Source organism: Pteronotus mesoamericanus, unplaced genomic scaffold (genome assembly GCF_021234165.1).
Source record: "Pteronotus mesoamericanus isolate MK-2021 breed Mesoamerican mustached bat unplaced genomic scaffold, CSHL_Meso_final contig_657, whole genome shotgun sequence".
NCBI classification, from domain to species: domain Eukaryota; kingdom Metazoa; phylum Chordata; class Mammalia; order Chiroptera; family Mormoopidae; genus Pteronotus; species Pteronotus mesoamericanus.
In genome coordinates this window covers 14,658,171-14,676,960 of record NW_026555229.1, presented here as the reverse complement: position 1 = coordinate 14,676,960, position 18,790 = coordinate 14,658,171, and the positions used below count along the sequence as shown (strand labels likewise).

At 48.4% G+C, this 18,790-nt stretch overlaps 1 protein-coding gene across 1 annotated transcript in view; it reads right to left on the bottom strand.

Moving 5' to 3' along the window:
* The window catches only part of VWA2 (von Willebrand factor A domain containing 2), a 30,333-nt gene extending 12,175 nt beyond the window's left edge, over window positions 1-18,158 (bottom strand). The window contains exons 1-5 of the mRNA XM_054581227.1: window positions 18,104-18,158; window positions 15,218-15,292; window positions 13,371-13,504; window positions 8,096-8,205; window positions 2,539-2,733 (exon numbers count right to left, since the gene is read on the bottom strand). Coding sequence (XP_054437202.1) covers window positions 2,539-2,733; window positions 8,096-8,205; window positions 13,371-13,504; window positions 15,218-15,292; window positions 18,104-18,155 — 566 coding nt within the window. The 5' untranslated portion in view covers window positions 18,156-18,158. The remainder of the gene's footprint in view (window positions 1-2,538; window positions 2,734-8,095; window positions 8,206-13,370; window positions 13,505-15,217; window positions 15,293-18,103) is intronic.
* Window positions 18,159-18,790: the final 632 nt, after the last annotated feature.

The window sequence follows — 18,790 nt, the reverse complement described above, 5'->3', positions numbered from 1 at the left end:
CTCTGGGCTCACAAACGCTCTCTCAGGGGGCAGCTCTTCCTGACCCCACTTGGCAACAGACTCCCTTACAAGCTCCCTGGAGATGCAGATGCTCAGCTGCGGAGGAGAACCATCGGGGAGGGGGCTCAGTAAATGCTCAAAGCAGGAAAGAGTCACACAGAGCCTCTTGCTGCCCACATCGGTGGTTCTCACACTTGGGTGGGCGTCAGAATCACAGAGGGATAGAGAAACTGCAGACAGGGGCCTCGCCCCCAGGTGTTGGATTCCACGGGATGGAGCCCCAGTCTGTGTCCTGACATTCTTGACAAGTTCCCAGGTGATACCGATATTTGCTGGTCCAGAGAACAGTTTGAGAACCACTGGTCACCAGCGACCACGCTTTTACTAGGAGCTGGGGGAGGGGTCTGGTAGGCCTGGGAGGCTTCCTCAGAGGTCCCACTGTCTGCAGCTCGGAAGAACCCCAACTCCACCCCCACCCCAAGCAGGCCACGTGTTTATACCATGTGGTGGATTCCATCCTCACTGGCAAAGCTCTGGGCCTCTGAACTGCTGTGTTCAACACACTCTACTCACACTGTGTGCCAGGCGGGCGCAGGGCGGGGGGGCCAGGGTGGGCAGTGAGGCACAACGCAAGGCCCTCTCAAAAGAACCAACGAGAAAGCAGCTTATGCTTCATACCAACGTACTGGCAATGGCAACTATGATGCTCATGACAGTGGGGGTCACCATCACCCCCAGGACGTGGCAGAGTCTAGGATATCCCCATGGTCCCTCAGTCTCCTTCAGTCTCTCTTCTCTTTCCGACCTGCACACGCTGGTCCTTAGCCATCGATTCTCTGGGCTGCACTCCCTAGCGATCTTACCTAGGCTTTGAATACCACTCCTAGTTTCAGTCTCTGTCCTGTCCTCTCTCCCCTGCCCCAGGCTTGTATATCCAAAGCTTGTCTGCTTAGATGGCCAGTGGGCACCTCAAACGTACCTGTCTGAAATGGAACTCAATTTCCTTGTTTGTCCCCCAGTCTTTCCCATTTTGGTAAATAGCACTACCATTCGCCCTGGGGTTGGGGCCAAAATCTGGATCTTCTCTCACCTGCCCACATCCAATTCAGCAGCTCCTCCATTGCTCTGCCTTCCACCCATACCTAAGTCTAACCACTCCTCCCTTATCTCTGTGTGAGCAGCTCCAGAGTCCTGCTAGCTGGTTTCTTCACTTCCCCCAATCTTCTAAAATGTAAGCCAATTCCTGCCATTTTCCCACTCAAAACCCTCCAAAGCCTTCCCAACCTACGCACAAGAAACTCCAAAGTCTACGACCCACAGTCTGAGAATCTGACTTCCGCCCATCTCCTATACCTTATTTCTTGTAGTTCGCTCCTTGTTTGCTGGGCTCTGGCCACTCCCTGGCTGCCTTGCTGTTCCTATAACTCACTCAGCTACCTACGGCCGCAGGACCTTTGCACTTGCCATCCACCTGCCTGGCCTCAAAAATCAACTCCTCAAAGAAGCCTTGAGAGACCCCCCTATCTGAAATCACTATCTTCTCTACTCCCCATCAGTCTGTAACCTCTTACCCTACTTTATTTTTCTCCGTTGCATTTCATTTCCATCTGAAACTATATTACTTTATTTATTCATTCACTTGTTTGAGTTATAGTTCCTCCCCTAGAATGGAAGCTCCAGAGGGCAGGAACTTGGTATGGTTGTCTCCATATCCCTAGAAACTAGTAATAGTGCCTCACATGAGAACCTCTATTTAGTGATTGAGAGAATAATGTCCTAAAATGAGTAAAGGGATTTCTACGTGCAGGCATGGTGTCTAGACCAGAGTCATTTCACTTAACATCCGCAACACCTAGGCACCCATCAATGTTACCTCCCCTTCTAGGGCTGAGCATGCTGAGGATCTGTGCCTCCCCCTCTCCAAGGGAGGCATCTCCCGGCGTCGGGGGAAATGTGGCGTCGGAGGACGGCAGCCTGTCACCGCATTGCCCAGGCCTCAGGAGTGGGTATGTGATGCAGCCTCATCAGAACACTTCCTTGGATTATTCAACTTGAAACTGGGGAAATGAGTCTTTTCTCCCTGGGGTGGAGCTGGGAAGATGTGAGCTGGGCGCGCTCTGCAGCCACCGTCCCAGCTCCCAGAGACACAGGAGGGGACAGATCCTTTAAGACAGTCAAGCCTCTGGCTCCTCCTGCTCACCAGGAGGGACCCCTGACCCACCAAATACGGTTAGAGGAGTCCATGAATTTCCCATTTCTTCCCAATTAAATTCAAGTCGAGTTTCTGGCAAGTCAAACCAAATGTTCAGACTAAAGTAAAGACAATGCAAATGCTGAGGCTTCCAGACTCAAGGCTCCCTGTGCTCCAGCACCAAGGTAACGAGTGAAGGAAAGACAGACCCTGGAAGAACCAGCATGGTGTTTCCTCCTGCCCCCCCCACCCCCCGACCCTCCAGCGGCTGTGACGTCTCTCAGCCCCACCACGGGCCCCAGGCCGACCCACACACAGCGCTGACCTCACATGACCGAGACTCTTACCTGGGAAAGCGGACCCCCACGGCAAACACAGTGACGCCTCTTTCCTGCAGCTGCTTGGCCGGCAGCGCCACGGGCCCTTGGGACCTCCCGTCAGTGATGATGATGAGGACCTGGGGCACAGAGGCATTTCTGCCCCCAGGGAAGCCTTTGTGTAGAAAATATTTCAGAGCGAGGCCTGTCTCTGTGCGCCCTCCTCTGAGCTCACCCAGGAGGAAAAAACAAAGCGAGAATTAGTGATCCGGAGAGGTGACGTCGGAAGGCAGCCTGCAAGACAGCCTGCAACCATGGCTCCTCAGTTAGTGGCGCTGGCCACGGCCTCCTGGCAGAGGCCCAATGTGACAGTTCCACCGGGAAAGATGTGCTCTCTCACCCTCTAAACCACAATAGTGATGAACAGAAATGAGTACTTCCTGTGATCTTAAGATGCACCCCGCACAACTCTGTTATTTAGGTAATAATGTCACTCTGTATCTTTCCTAGCGGTGGCTCTGGGCTGACAACTGCCATCATCTGTCTGGCACCTGCCTCCGATATCCTCACCCCAGTATCGTTCCCTTCATGTTGTGGTTCAACATCTCCCTGGGGTGGGAAGGCAGAAAACAGAGCTTCGTAAGGATCCGTGAGAGTGAATGACAGGGTCCTTTCCATGATCGGGCCTGCCTGGCCCGCTTCCAAGTTCAGGGTCAGGCAGTGGAAGGCTGAACTGTTTGGCTGCCTCCAGATCAGGGCAGGTAACAACGGTCCCATCTCATTGGGACGCTAAGATCCTGTAACCTCAGAGCCCAGTCACAGGGACTGTGGACAAGCCTGGAATCCCAGCACAGAATCTCTACTAAATCTCAGGACAGGAGGCTGTGCAAGTCCTCGGAGGGAGGACTGCTGGCTCTCAGTGTCAGCTGGGCGGAAAAGAATGAGTCGCTACAGTGGATTTTAGGCCAATTTTCAGTGGATGGTAACCCATCTAGCCATGAGCGATTATTAATTCTACACACAGAGAAAACCCTGTTAAATCGTCATTCTGAAATGCTGGCTAATCACAAACTAGATTGGGGGTGGGGGCCAGTTTATACTCATTACAATCTGAGTATAAATTAAGGCAATGTCTGCCTTTGATTCAGCCCTTCATAGAGGAGCCTACGGCCATTCTTCTAATGTGGAAATATGCAATGGACACGAGGCATGGGTACTGTCTTTGTGTGTGTGTGTGTGTGTGTGTGTGTGTGTGTGTGTGTGTACATATATGCATGGACATATACATTTAACACTGAAAGTGTTGATTTCTCACTCCTGTCCGGGCCCCTGGCCAGGTTTCCTGTCCTCCAAGCAGCTACTCCGGGATCTAGGCTCCTTTAGTTTGTGGTCCCACCTTCCTCTCAGTCCTCAAAGTCCTGTCCACTCAGCACCCAGGTGAGGAATCAGCATGGAAGCCTGTGCCTGCGAAGGATGGACGGGCCAGGCCTGGACGAGTCTTCACTTTCACTGCTTTCTGTCGTCCGTGAGCTCTTAAAGGGCAAGTCTCTCTTTGGAGCTCCACTAAGTTAATGAATGTCAACCATAGTAGACAGCTCCTAGAATTAAGTCTCTTAGTCTATTTCAGATCAACATCCATGTCAACTAAAAAGCTGCTTACTGTTTTCAACCCACTAGTATTTACTGTGGACCCGCTAGATGCACGGTAGTGAGAGGGGGACCAGGAAGCAGGATACGATCTCACGCCTCAAAGAACCGTCCATCTAGCTGAATAAATAGGACATACAAGCAAATAACAAGTATCAATGAGAGGACAAAAGTAAGAGCTGTGAGAAGGGGTTCATTGTGGAGAGGAACTACCAGGACACCGGTTTCAGGGGGAAGTGTCTGAACGGGGTCTCAGTGACTCAGCGGACGAGGGAAAGGGAAAGCCGTGCCCATCGGGGGACAGGGTGTGAGTGAAGACATGGGCGGGCAGAGCTGGCCTGGGCAGTGGGCTGGCCAAGGGGGACTGGAGCGCACAGCATCGGCGAATCCCAAACACCGCGGACTCCTCTCACACCATGCCGCGCCGCACATCGGCCACCAAGGGGATTTTGACTCCCAGGACCACTACTACCTTCACCAAAGTTCTTGCATCTGCAGTCTTCCTCTAGTCTCCTGGAAAAGACACTGTCTCCTGTTTCTAAAGGGTAATATTAGTACTAAGCTACTACTTTTATGTCATATACTACCCCTACCTGGTACTGACTGTAATCCTTACAACTAGGATAAAAGGTGCTCAGAGCATCCTCATTTAATAGAAGAGGAAACGCCTATCAGAGAAAGGACAGTAATAACTGCTCATATTTACTGAGCACTTAACCACGTGTCAGGCACCAGTGTGTTAAGAGTGTGTGAGTGTGTGTGTGCGCTTATATTCAGGTGCTTACCTCGTGTGATTCTCACCACAGCTCTGAGATGCCAGAGTCCAGGAAAGGGCCTTGTCTAAGGGCACATAGCTCATGAGTGGCTGGAGGCAGGACTTGAATCATGGGGCCTCCATTTCCAGAGCACAAGTTCTTAACCATAACAGCACCCAACCAGTCGAGTCACCAGCCTCTCGCCCAGCCGGCGGCGGTCAGAACTGGAGTTTAAACCCAGTCATGCTGGTTGCAAAGCTGATGCTCTTTCCTCTCCAGGGGTTGGCACATTACAGCCTGTGAGCCTAATCTGGCCCTCTACCAATTTTTGTGAAGAAAGTTTTGGGTGGGGGAACAGCCATGCCTAGTCACTTACGGACTATCTGTGCAGAGATCACATGGCCTGCGGAGCCTGAAATATTTACTCTTTGGTTTTTTATCCTCAGGCAGTCCAAACTGGTAGGTGTTTGACCAAGTCTGAGAATCTACATTTTTTAAAACCAGCCTCCTCTCTCCTACTTATTCTGATGCAGGTAGTCCATGGAATAGACTTTGAAAAATATTTCATAGGAAAATTCACTGTGGATATAGAGATGTTGATTACAGCCTTTTTATTTTTATTTTTTTAAGCGAGCAACAAAAATCCTGGAATCAACCCAAGCATGTCCTTTTAGAATGATTTAATACACTGTGATAGTTCAATTCATTGGATTATTATAGAACCGTTAAACAGGATCAAAATGAAAAAATGCAGCTTTATGCAAAAATACATACCAAATACTAGTCCGTTAAAAAAAAGAGCAATGTGCTTTGTAATTATAATGATTCTAAAAGCTATGTTTAAATGTTAATGTGATTTGAAATTGGCCAGAGAAGGCTCTAAGAGGCTTTGTGCTCAGGTAAAGTGGTGAATATTATTTCTGTAGCACTATCTAAATACAGTAAAACTCTGATAAAGCTGTAGATGGGGTCCCAAAAAATCGAATCACAAAACTCAGAGCTGCGTTACTGGGAGGTCACTGAATGACGGAATGAGCTTGCCCAGCCAGCTGGCCGGGAGTTCTGGGCGTACAGAGCCAATTGCTGACCATGTTTTATCTGATTTTATGTTATCACAGGGTGCGCTATGGAAAGGCTTGGTTGTAATATTTTTTTAATGTTCCTATTGCAAGGTAGCAATAAGGTGATTTTTCAGGGTGGTTTCTTAACCACCTCAAAACACACTTCTTAGGGAATCGCTCCGGTCTAGAAAGGCAAGTGTTCTGGCTGTTCGGTAAACCTGTTCCGATCGGACCAGCATTTAAAACGTCGCTGTAGAAAAAGGGAAAAGAGCCCTGGAGAGTCCACCCTTCCCATTTGGCCAACATTCCTCTGTCCTGGTGAGTAATAGTGTCCTCAGTGACCCTGCAACTGTGGCCAGAATGCTAGTTACTGCCTCCTTGCCGGGTTTGCCGTTTCTCATAGTTACCCCGGGACGCACAGTGCTGACTGCGCACACCCCCCACATCGGAGCCGACCTCGCGCAGGCAGGTAAAGAGGCTTTATTCTCCGCCTCCGGCGTCCCCCTCCGGCACCTTCCTAATGTGGCTCTGTATTTCAGGTCCTGAAGAACACTCTCCAGCCCTTAGTTTTGACTCACCAGAGCTGAGAAAAAGGCTGGACCAACGATGGAGAGGGTGGGAGGGGGAAGGGAGGGAGAGATGGGAAAGGACAGCTGGGTGGGGCCCCCTGGACTGGCCCTGTGACTCTGGTCCTGGCTCCCTCTCGACCTCGGCATCCTCCCTCCGTGAAATAAAGAGTTGGCATAGATGCTAGATGATCTCTAAAGTTCTTAGTTCTTTTTGAACTAATTTGCTGCCGTTGGTTTAGTTTTTCAGAAGAGAACACGGTGGAATCATTCGAGTCAAAGTCACCCAAACAGTTTTTGACTTTCAGTCCTGAACAAAGCAACAGGCTACTTTCTCCCACTGCAAATGTTAGTGAACATAGAGTGGATAAAAAGTTTTTATGGTAATTAGTCTGTCAATAATAATATAATATGTATCCTTTTAAGTACACAATTCTGTTTTAAGTATATACTCACAGAGTTATGCAACCATCACCATGATCTAAGTCTAAAACATTCCGATCACCCCAAAAAGAAGCCCTAAACGCATTAGCAGTCCCCCGCCCCCCCGCCCCGCCCCGCCCGCATCGCATCCCGCTCCCTACGGTCCCTGGCAATCACTCATCTCCTTTGTTTCCACAGATTTGCCTATTTCAGACGCTCACGGACATGAAATTATAAAATGTATAACTTGTGTCTATTCCTTTTCCTTAGCATAATCCATGCTGTAGCATGAGTCACATCTTTGTGACTTTCACCACCGCTGACAAAGAGGCTCAACCAACTATTTCGGGCAGGGGAGGGTGGGGAGGGAGAGGTGGGAAAGGAAAGCTGGGTGGGGCCTATTGGACAAGCAGTGTGACTCTGGTCACACTGAATAATATTCAATTGGATGACTATACCACTTTGTGTTTGTTTATCCATTACACCTTTGTGTTATTTCAACTTTTTGGCTATATAAACAATGTGTTGTGAACGTTAGGGTATGCAGTTTTGTGTGGGCATATGTTTTCAATTTTCCTGAAGTGGCGTTGCAGGGTCATGTGGTAACTATGTTTAACATTTTGAGAAACTGCCAAACTGTTTTTCAATGTGGCTGCACCATTTTATGATCCTACCAGCTGTGTATGAGAGTTCCACACACCTGCCAACACTTGTTATTATCTGTCTTTTATGTTGGCCTTCCCAGTGCATATAAAGTGGTATTTCATTATGGTTTTGATTTCATTTCCTTAATGACTAATGATGTTGCATATCTTCATGTGCTTATTGGTCATTTATATATCTTCCTTTTAGAAATATCTGCTTATAAGATTTCTTTTGGGGATGATGAAAATGTCCTAAAATTAGATTATGGTAATAGTTGCATAACTCTGAAAAAATACTCAGAACCACTGACTTGTATACATTAAACGTGGGAACTTTATGAGAAGGGAATTCTTGTTACGCACTGAGCACAGCTGGCATTCCGGACACCCCAGCCCTCTCTGGGAGGCCAAGGGCAGGGCCAAACCCTTCAAGAGCGATTTTAAGAGCAGCTAGCTGCATCCCAACCTGGGCAGTATCTGAGCATACATACTTGAAAACCATCCTCTTGAGTTTTGTCTTTACTTCCTGTTGGGTTGACAAGGAGTCCAAGGGGAATTCCAGCCAAGGAGTGGAACTGAACTGGACTGCTCCCACCCTGACCTGCGGGAGGAGACAGAAGGCCCAGGGGTTGAGAGTAGGGTCAAGTCACAGACATTCCTAAGAGGCTTGACAATGAGACAAGAAAGGTTAACAACCCTGCCTCCTGCCCACTCAACAAATTCCAGGGCCAGAGCTCTCTCCTGGTCTTCCCAAGGAACGATTCCAAAGACCAGGAGAAGAACCTGGAAGGAAACAGTCAAATCTGCCTATGTTCTGCACTGACAACCACCAATTCAACCTTCTTGACCCCCATTCTGTCCTTTCACTCAGCTGAACTGAGAGTATCTTCAGGGCAGCATCTCTGCTCACACTTAGTGTGTGCCTGCTGGGTACAGAAACCGTTTTAAATGATCTCACATTATTTCACTTAATCACAGAGGCACTCTCCATACCCATATGACTTGGAGAAACTAAAATGTAGAGAAGATACAGATCTGGACCAGAGCGAGTGACAACGGGAGCCAGGCCATTGGACTTTGTGCCCATGGTCTTCACAAGGCTCAGCTCTACTGTTTGCCTTCTCAGCCGCCAGCAAGGCCTTCAGCAGCGTGCTCACTGACCCGATCAGGGGCGTCACAGAAGCTAACCACAGCCACCATCGCTGCTGGCTCATCACTAATCACAGCCACTGCACACTCTCCCTTGGCTGCGAGGGGGTCAGCCCTCCCAAGCCTGCTCCTGCCATGCTTGGGACAGGCCCACTCTCTAGACCAGAGTCAGATCAGGGGACAGTTAGCACCCTAACCTGAGACAAGCAGTAAGGGAGCTGAAGTTCCCCTGCAGGGGAGGGCGTGAGAGCCACTGGTGATTCCCAACAGATTTTGCGTCTTAATTGAGGAGGTCATATGAGAAAATCCAACACCTTCGAAGAGTAGAGAAGGTAAACTGGGTGAAGCTATTCTCTGGACCCTTAAATCACTGGTGTGTCTCAAGCAGAGAAGGCTATAACTATTCAGGTTTCCTCTCGAGGGTCCTATCCCTGAACCTGATCGTTGGCTCTCTAACACCCCTGGAGAAACTACATTCTCAGTTACTAGCCTAGTAACTATCTCTGATCCTGGCCAAGCTTATGAGTGAGCCAAATGATTCATACTTAGGCAGCGATGCTGCCTTTTGCTCGCTGCTTGAATTCCGTCACTACCCAGGCCTTAGCAGGCCCGGTGCCTGGGAGGTGATCAAAGCACTCGCCGCACCAGGTGGGCAGCATCTGCTCCCGGAGCTCAGCCCCCTGGACTCTCCTCCCAGGAAGCCCTGAGCGGGAGCCACTGGCCATCCTAAGTAGGAAGACATCTTGGGTGGGCACATGGGGGAGATGGGCCCTGGGAAGCAGAACAGGGGAGGAGCTCACAAAAAAAGTTTCTGAGCAGTGACGTTTTTGAAATCCCTTGAATTTAGCCAGTGCTAAAGGGAGCATCTTAAACCAGTGAGGGGAGACATGGTCCAGTTACTAAGTGATTTGGGGACAACTGGATCAACCTGAAGAAGAATAAAAGCTAAATAACAAATGGATTCAAGATTTAAGTGTGAAAAACAGAACCATAAAAGTTCTAGAAGGAAACTTGGGAGAGTTCCTTGAAAACCTCAGAGTAGAAAAGACCTTACTTGTTTACTGACTGGACTAAATTCCCAGATCTCATAAAGGAAAGATTGATAAATCGACTACACAAAGAAAACTTCCTCAGGGCAACCCATACCATGATCCAACCAAACACCGAAGACAAAATGGACCATTATTTGCAATTCATGTCAGAGACACAGGGTTAGTTTCCCCAATATATAAAGGGTGGCTAGGAGCTGATATGTGAAAGATCAACACCCCAACAGAGAAATGGGCAAAGAATATGAACAGAGATCCCAACAGGAAACACAAATAGTTCTTTCATGCCCGCACAGATGTTGGAGCGCACCACACTGAGCTGTAGCCATAAGCCAGATACAAAGTTTGCAGGGGGTAACCAGCATCCTCAAACTTTAATGATGAGAACATAAATGTTACAGCATCCATGGGAGCAATTTGTCAGTATTTATTGAAAACTACAAATGCACTTGGGAATTTATCCTACAGGTATACTTCCACGTGTGTGAAATGATATATTTATAAGCTCACAGTAGATTTGCAATAGCAAATGCCCATCAGTGGGAGGTTGGTTAATTAAATGTTGGTAAATCGTTGCAGTGAAACAATAATCAGCAATAAAATATATACCTATGTTAATACCTATATTACGTAGATACAAAAAGACTTCCAAGACAATGTGAAGAGAATAAAACACGGGACAGAAGAGTGTGTATCAGCTACTACTCTCTGTAGAAAAAGAGGGGAAATGAGGATATATACTCGTTCCTTGCATTTGCATGAAGTGATTCTATAAGAATGCTTAAGAAAGCAGGCAGGGGGACTGAGCAAATGGAAAATATGTGGGGAGGAGGGATAGTTTCCACTAAATGTCTTTTTATTGAACCATGTAAATGAATTACTTAGGTTAAAAAAAACAACAACAAAACCTCCTTTGAGACCAACAGCTGGGTGTATTTACTTGAATTAAACAGGAAGGATACAACTTCAAAACAAAACAAGATACAAACAGTTTGAGTCAGTAGTTAAGGCATTTAATTTAATTGGTGGTTTCAGAGAGAAGAGTTGTCTTTTATCTTCAGTTTACTGTGTGCTGAGAAGCCAGCCCGCCTAGACTTCTCACCCGGCTGTAATCATTATATTACAGCCAGGAAGTAAACTTCTCAGCTTGGTTTTTTTTTTTTTTTTTGAACTTCTCAGCTTTTTAAGTGTTGAGAGGAAGACTTCAAACATGTTAAATCCACTTTTCCATTCCAACAGCAGAGCATCCATAAAAGCCTTAATTTATAGCTACTTGAAAATTTCTTCCTGAACACTAAAGTTATAGAAAGAAAAATCTCTTGTACATGGAGATAACAAGATGACAAAAAAAAAAAAAAAAATGCAGCAGCAAGTACATAAAACCTGAAGCCACAAATCAGATGGAACCATCACCCTGATACAGAAAAAACCCTTCACTAAAATTCCAGCAAGTCTGACGGAGCCGCTCTCAGGCAGCTCAAGACGCTCGCTCACTTGCTCGCTGAAAAAGACACCCGACTCTTTGCTCAACAGGCCTTGCTGTGAGAAAGTTTTTCTTGGGCCAAGCCCACATGTATCTCCTTACATACCCAGCCTCTGCCCTCTGAAGAGAATGGAGCCACTCTGGGCCTGATCAGGCTCCCTCATTTATGGAAATTTCCAGGCCCGTCACCGTTCCACTCCTTGTTGCGGGCACTGTCTGGGTTGCCAGTCCTAACCTAAGAATTCCACTTTCTAGGCGTGGCAACACGGAGATCAAGTTTCCTGAACTCTGTCTGGGGCCCTGTGAGTTGGGGACAGCTACTCCCAACAGTCCGAGCCATAAAGTTGGGTTTTTTTTAATCACAGTTTTTTGTCTTTTTTTGAGGATTCTGAATTCCATCGGCACCCCGACTTCCTCTCTCTCTCCCATGCAGACACACAATGCCATGTGGTCCCCTTCCGATATGATAGCAGTTGTGAAGTCTGAGTCTCATCACCTCATCACAGCCCAACGGGTAGGGAAAAGAGACCTAATGAAACAAATCCTGAGCTGACAGTCAAGAGTCCCAGTTCCTCCACACTTAGCTCCCTTCTAAGATTGCTGTGTGACCCTAGGCAGTCACTGAGCCGCTCTGAGCCTATTTCCTGCTCTGGAAACATTCTCCAATAATCCACACAGCTCTTCTCTCCCAACCTGCCCTCCACGGGGACCTCTCAGGACACACTCCGTCAATGCCAGGGTCACAGTGTTGGATCTTTACGGCTCTTCCTCCATGAGCAACTAGTGGAATTGTATAGGGAATATATTCCTTTTAAAAGCACGGCCCTGTATGAAAGAGGATGGAGACTGAGCAGTCCTGGGCCCTGGCCCTTTTAGGGTCTGTGATGGGTTGACTTCACAGTTGGAATGTCCACGCTGCTCTGATATAGTGTCTTAAAATAGCTGAGCAAGACTGCATGCGGCCCAGGGTGATGTGCTCGCTCTCCCAAAATGACATGCCATTCTGGAGAAAATTTGGTCCTCATAAAAGGCCATTTTTGTTCCTAAATCCTAGTGGTTTTCCTAGGGTTAGCCCAGGAATGTCATCTTGGAAAACCATCTGTGGGGGTATATTTAGAATAAAATGCTGCACAATAGATGCTTTTGGCTTCCCCCTAGAGAGGCCGCAGACTCCCGCCAGCAGTGTGTGAGAACACCCGTTTCTTGTAGACTTGCCAACAGAGCATGTCACCAAACTTTGGTGTTTGCTAATCCAATTAAGTGAAACATGATATGCAAGCTGGAGATTTGTTATTACATTGACTGAGGTCGTCAAGCATCTTTTCATATATCCAAGGGCAATTTGTGTTTCGTTTTCTGGGAGTTGTCTGTATATGTTCATTGTCCATTTTTCTATTCAGCTATTCCACAATGGCCCTTCTTTTAGCCACAGCTAGCAAACTCTGCTGATGTTTAAAACCTACTATCTAGAGCCAGGAAGGACAAAAAATAAACATACTGGCTATATTCACTCAGGCAGGAGTAGTGCCTTTCAAGTGAACGGAGAAGGTAGAATCTGTACTTCATACTGAGATTCTAGTCTTAGAAGGTAGTTCCATTCTTTCCCTCTCCCACTATTTTGCAAACTCAACATCTTTCTAGAGAGAAACCAAATCCGCCTGTTCGCCACCGTCCCGTGAATATGGATGAGTACTGACTCAGGTCTGGCCAGACAATCTCTTCCTTTGAACTACTGTGATTGGGTAAGAAATTATCATGTGACCTCCACCTGCCCAATCAAAGCCCTCCTCAGGACTTCTGCCAGAGGCAGGGAAAGAAGGCCACTTTCTTTTTTGCTGGTGTCACTACCTTGAAGGACAACGCAGGGCAACTGTGCTGCATGCGGAAAACCTGCCTGGGAAGGAAGCCAACTGTGGGAGGCAAAACTGAGAGAAAAGAAAAAGAGGGACTGAGCCCTTGGATCCACCCCTGGCTGGCCTCCCCTCTCCCACAAGCCAGCGAATGTCCTCTTCTGCTTCAGGCTGGATTTCTATCACTTGCAACCAAAGACACCCTAAGCACAAACACTGAAAGACTTGCACTCACCCTGTCCAGGCTGATGTCCAGAGCGTCACAGACCGTGATGGCAAAGTGCTTGGCCCTTTCAAAGCTCCCTTTCCCGATGCTGTGAGAGCCATCTATCAGAAACAGGATGTCCACCGCAGCCGAGCACCATGTAACTAGGGGAGAGGGGGACAGATGGGTGACAAGCAGCTTCCTTGCAGTCTGGTCCCATGAGGGTCTCACTCCCTAAGCAGAGAGGAGGCAGGAGCGACCCTGTAGCAGGTCAGCTGCTGCTCCTCTTAGGTCAGTGGAGGAAGTAACACTGGACAAGGTCTAGGCCAGAGGCCCTTCTGTGGAAGTCTGTGCTAATGGGAAGAATCTAATTCAACACCACTAACTGAGCCGTATAACAGGAGGTGCGCCTGGGGCAGGGAGAGATATTGAAGAGCCCTGGTCCCAGCCCGCAGGGGCCACAATCTAGTCTGGGACAGAGCCAGGCACCCCGGTACAAGAGGCCGCATTACCCAGGAGTTCAAGAAACACCATCCAGCACTGACTGCATCTTTCCCATAGGCCAGGCGCCACTTTAAACAGTCTGTATGCACTAAATAGCTTCGTTCTCATACACAGCCCTAGATGACTATTTTTTGAAATTTTTGAACAGTTTTATTGAGATAGCATTCACACATATAATTCACCCATTTAAAGTACATCGTTTGATGGTTTTTATTATTGTTACAGATACAGTCCATCATCACCTCAGGCAATTTTGGAACATTTTTCCGTCACCTCATAAAGAAACCCTGTATCGTTTGGCTATCAGCTCCCTAGCCCCTCACCCCCACCCGTAAACAGGTCTAGGAGGTTTATTCCCACTGGAGAGATGAGGAAGGCAGGGCACAGGGCAACTCAGTGACATTCCTAAGGCCTGAGTCTTAGGAAGTGGTGGGGCCAGGACAGAAGTCCAGGCTGTGTGGCTCCAGAGTTCAAACCTTGAATCACCACGAAGATGCAAGACAGTGGCAGTCACAGAAGCCCCAGTGACACGGCGCTACCCAGAAGGCGGCAAACGAAGGCGATCTCACCAGAGAGGGGAGGTAGGGACGTGCGGGGCCCCTGGGACTGGGCAGCTGTGGCTTGGGCACGGGGAGGGGCGGCTGAGCAGGGTGGAAGAGGGAGGAAAACAGCAGCAGAGGCCGGTCGGGCAGGCAGTGGTCACCAACAGAAGACCTCAAAGCATAGGCCAAGAAGTCTGGCAATGGGTGAAGTCAGTCAGTCAGGGAAAGGCAAATACCATGTGATTTCACTTACATGTAGAATCTAAGAATAAAATGAATGGACAAAACAGAAACAGACCCACAGACTCAGAGAAGAGACTGGCGGTTCCCAGAGGGGAGGAGGGTTGGGGGACGGGGTGAAAACCGTGGAGGAACTGAGAAGCACAGGTCGGTAGTTACAGAATAGTCATGGGATGTCATCAAGCACAGCATAGGAAACACAGTCAGTCGTACTGTAATAACGATGCATGGTGCCAGGCGCATACTTGAAATATTAGGGGATCACTTAGTAAAATATAGGATTGGCTGCCTAAGCACGCGGCTGTACCCCTGAAACCAAAACAAAATAATATTTAAAGTAAGCTGTAATTGAAAAATAAAAAATGAATTTTAAAAAAGTTTTAAAAAGAAATTTGGCAATAGGGGTTTACCAAGGGTATGTACCCAGGACAGGGGCGTGGTGGGGCCCGTCTCCTGAGAACAGCTCTGGCCACAGCGTGAAAGGAAGGTGGGAGTGGGGTGCAAACTGTCTGGAGTAACGTGGTTTCCCGGGGGCCCGTCACAAAGAGGCTGAAGTGGGCGTTTGGAGGGTTGACTGAAACATGGGCTTACGTTTGCTGGCGGCTGAAATCTTCCCGATGGTCTCCCTGCTGACTTGGACTTCCTGAAGGGGGAGGGATGGGGGCACTAGGAGAGAAGACACCAGAAGCAGTCATTACAAGGCAGAGAGGGAGGAGTCTCAGCCTCTATATTACCTGACAAGAGCACACAGGTAATAAGAAGGAAGACAGGAATGTGGAGGAGTCCAATGACACGGTATCTCAAAAATTACTGGATGGCTAGCAGAAAGCAACCCCCCAATTACCCTTCTCATATCAGGTACCTTTGTGTTTAAATTTGAAGAGAAAAATTAAAAATTATACACAGAGGGGCTATAAGGAGCCAAACGAGTTTGCCCCTGGTTGGGTCTAATAACTGGGTTCTCTTAGAAATGCCAGAGAAATTAACTTCAGATGTGAGCAGATAACTCGGGAGAAAGAGAGTTCGCATAAAGCACAATGATAAAATGTTGTAACTCCAACAATAAGACTCCATTTTAAGTGTGAAATTTCTGAGTTTAAATCTACTTGGGGAAAACTTAATTCAGGAAAAATTTCCAGTGGTGGCACCGTAAATTGGTACAACCCTTTTTGGAAAATTATTTGGCCAAATACATTAAGCATCATAAAAAGGCATGTACCCTTTGACCCTGTGGTATCACACCTGGGATGTGATCCAAAGGAACAATGATTTAGAGAAGGAACAGTGTGCAAGGAGACACTGCCTTCAGCGTTGTCTGTGAGAGAGGCATCCTGGGAGTAACAAACATTCAGAGATAGGACTATGAGTAAACGCTGACATTTCCATTCAATGCCATGAACACAGACAAGGGCTAATAAATTTTGAGGTAGGAAGTTCATAGACATGTTTTTCTTCCTTTTATATGATACCCAGTAAACCTGCAAAATGATATATGAGAGCAATCAATAACAACATAACAAAATTAACTTTGAGGGCAGTGAGGGCATCCCTTGGAGAGCTAATCTGAAACGTCAACTGCACGTGGTCAATGTCTCGTGACAGAGTGCTCTATATATGTGATGCTGGCCGGTGGGCAAGCACAGAGGAAACAAAGCTAGGGTGGCAGGGCCCAAGAGCAGACTGGACCAAAGAGGGGACAAAGGACCATGATCATGGGCTGCTGCTGGGGAAGGAGGTAAAGGAGAGGAAGCCCAGGACTGGGGGAGAGGGGGCCGTTGCACAATGCAGGGAAGTTGGACCCACGCAGGTTTGCAACTGCCAGGAAAGTGATCAGGAAGGAGACACCAAAAGATTACACCAGGTTCTGGGGGGATGCTCCTTGTTTGTGGCACCCCCTGGGCTGGTCCCAGCTCCATCTCTATGGCTCTTTTCCTTTCCGTACTTACAAGTGCAAACTAAACTTGTTTCTAGTCACCCCCGCCTCCCTGCCATAATCTGTGAGCAGTTTCTACTGACCTGATATGCCCTCCCTTCAATCTCTACTCATAGAGAAGACGGTCAATATGCTGACCCAGCAAATAGCTCCACAGTCAAAAGCTGCCAGGCAAATATCTTTCACGAGGTCTAAGACAGTATGCTATTGTCACTGCTGTTCTACCACCAGAGGCAAGAATAAGACAAACTATAAATACACACGGTAGACTGAATGAAAAGAACAAAAATCATCTACTTCCATAAAAAATGGCAGATGTTGGCACAGAGGCAGAACAACACTTCTAATGCCCCATCCCCCAAAAGAGAACACAAAAATCACTCAATAATTCAGCAAGTTGTCATTCCAGCAAAGAGGCTTTCTGCTTCATTGCATTCAGACATCAAAATCTTGCCAACTTGTGGGGCCCCGTTACGTTGCATCCCATACCGAGGTGATGTTTCCATGGGCCCTGCTCCCCTAGAAGCTCCCGGGGCAGGAACATCGCCGCCTGCCCTCCGCAGAGCCTCGCCCAGCTCTCTGCACACAGCAGGCAGGCACTGAGGTTTCCTGAACGAGCCCATGAATTATTGGCAACGGGCCCAGGAGCTGAGGAATCCCTAAGGCCCTACAAGAAAACCCTGCTGCTTTTTAAACCTCTTACCAGCAAATCGCCTAGCTGGAGACAGGCCAGCTGTCTCCCCAGATGGGAGCGAGAGGAGTGCCGTGGCCAGAGACCACTTACTAAAGATGTCACTCAGCTAACGTGCCTCTGTGCCATGCGCTCAGCTGCTACAGCAGGTGTCAGGCTTCAGGTGCCTGGGTGACACCTCTACTACTCCCCTGTGACATGACCTCAGGACTCTGTGGAGCAGCCCCCCCTGGCAAAGGGAGCCAGTGAACGGATGATTGCCGCTTCCTCTTCTATTTCCTCTTCTAACGAGGGGCAGCCCACCTCTGGAGACCACCTGCCTGGGCTCCAGCACTTAAATCTCCTGGGGGGACGGGCGGTGCTCAGGAGAATCCCCAATGTACTGAAACGCTTTCACTGCAGCCAAGGCTCAGAGAGACAACTCCTGTACCTTCTTGTCTCCCCGACAGGAGACCAGCCCGCGAATCAGGAGACTTGGGTTTCCGTGCACCCAACAGGACGAACAGAAGCCATGGGGTCAGATCAGGCAGAGCCCCTAAAAGCACTGGGACATCACTTAAAAGTTCCAGGCAGAGGGTGGGAGTGGAGAGGGACCCCAGCAGGATCAGATTTGCCTTCTGAAATGGCTGCTGTGCAGAGAAGGGGCTGGAGAAGACCCAGGAGACCACTCGGGGGGCTACAGCCGTGGTCCCCGCGTGAGCCCGTGGGGCTCAGACCCGGCAGGTGGCCGTGATGTGGAGAGACTCAGGGGCATTCCCGAGACCTTCAGACGTTAAGAATGACAGGCTGTGAGACCAACGAAACTCTTCCACACCTTACCCACCCCACCCCCACCCCCAGCACAAAAGCTTACCTCCAGCAAACAGGACAACACAGATGGCTTCCAGCAACAGGACAGAGGGCATGTTGAGATGACTGTAGGGCCAGGACAAGAGAAAAAACAACAGCAGTTATCTCTGTGAGCTCCCCAGGTCACACCTCCAAAAAAGATGGCAGTACTCGGCCCCTTTCAAGGTACCAGTAAGACCTTGGAGGCCCTCCTCACCAAAACGACCCGCAGCCTGGAGGAGACCCGCATTCCTAAAAGCCACAGGAGGCTTTACTCCAATGACTTGGATTTTAAAGGACAGTAATGTCTTCTCAAGACACCCGCCCCCAAAACCCTCCCAGCCCCTTCACAGACTGGGGCAAGGAGCGAACCCTATGTCTAGACGAGAGTTCAGGGAGGGGGTCCAGGGTTGAAGATTTGACTTCAATATCTTTGTTTCATGAAACCTGGCAAAGTCACCAAGCCTGCACTTTCTAAATTATGTCTAAACAGCCTGAGGAAGAAACACATTTTTAAAGTTTTTTTCATCGCCTAATAACGCTTAGAGTATGGATGCAATTTAGTTCCATGGAGCCTGATTATTTAGCAGTTTTTGAGGGAAGTAATGTGAAAAGTGAGGGCTTTTCATAGGAAACTGACTGTAACGTTGATTCCAGAAGGGCACGCACCTTATGAGGTGTACTTCTGACGTTCGCTGCCAGGCCCAGGAAA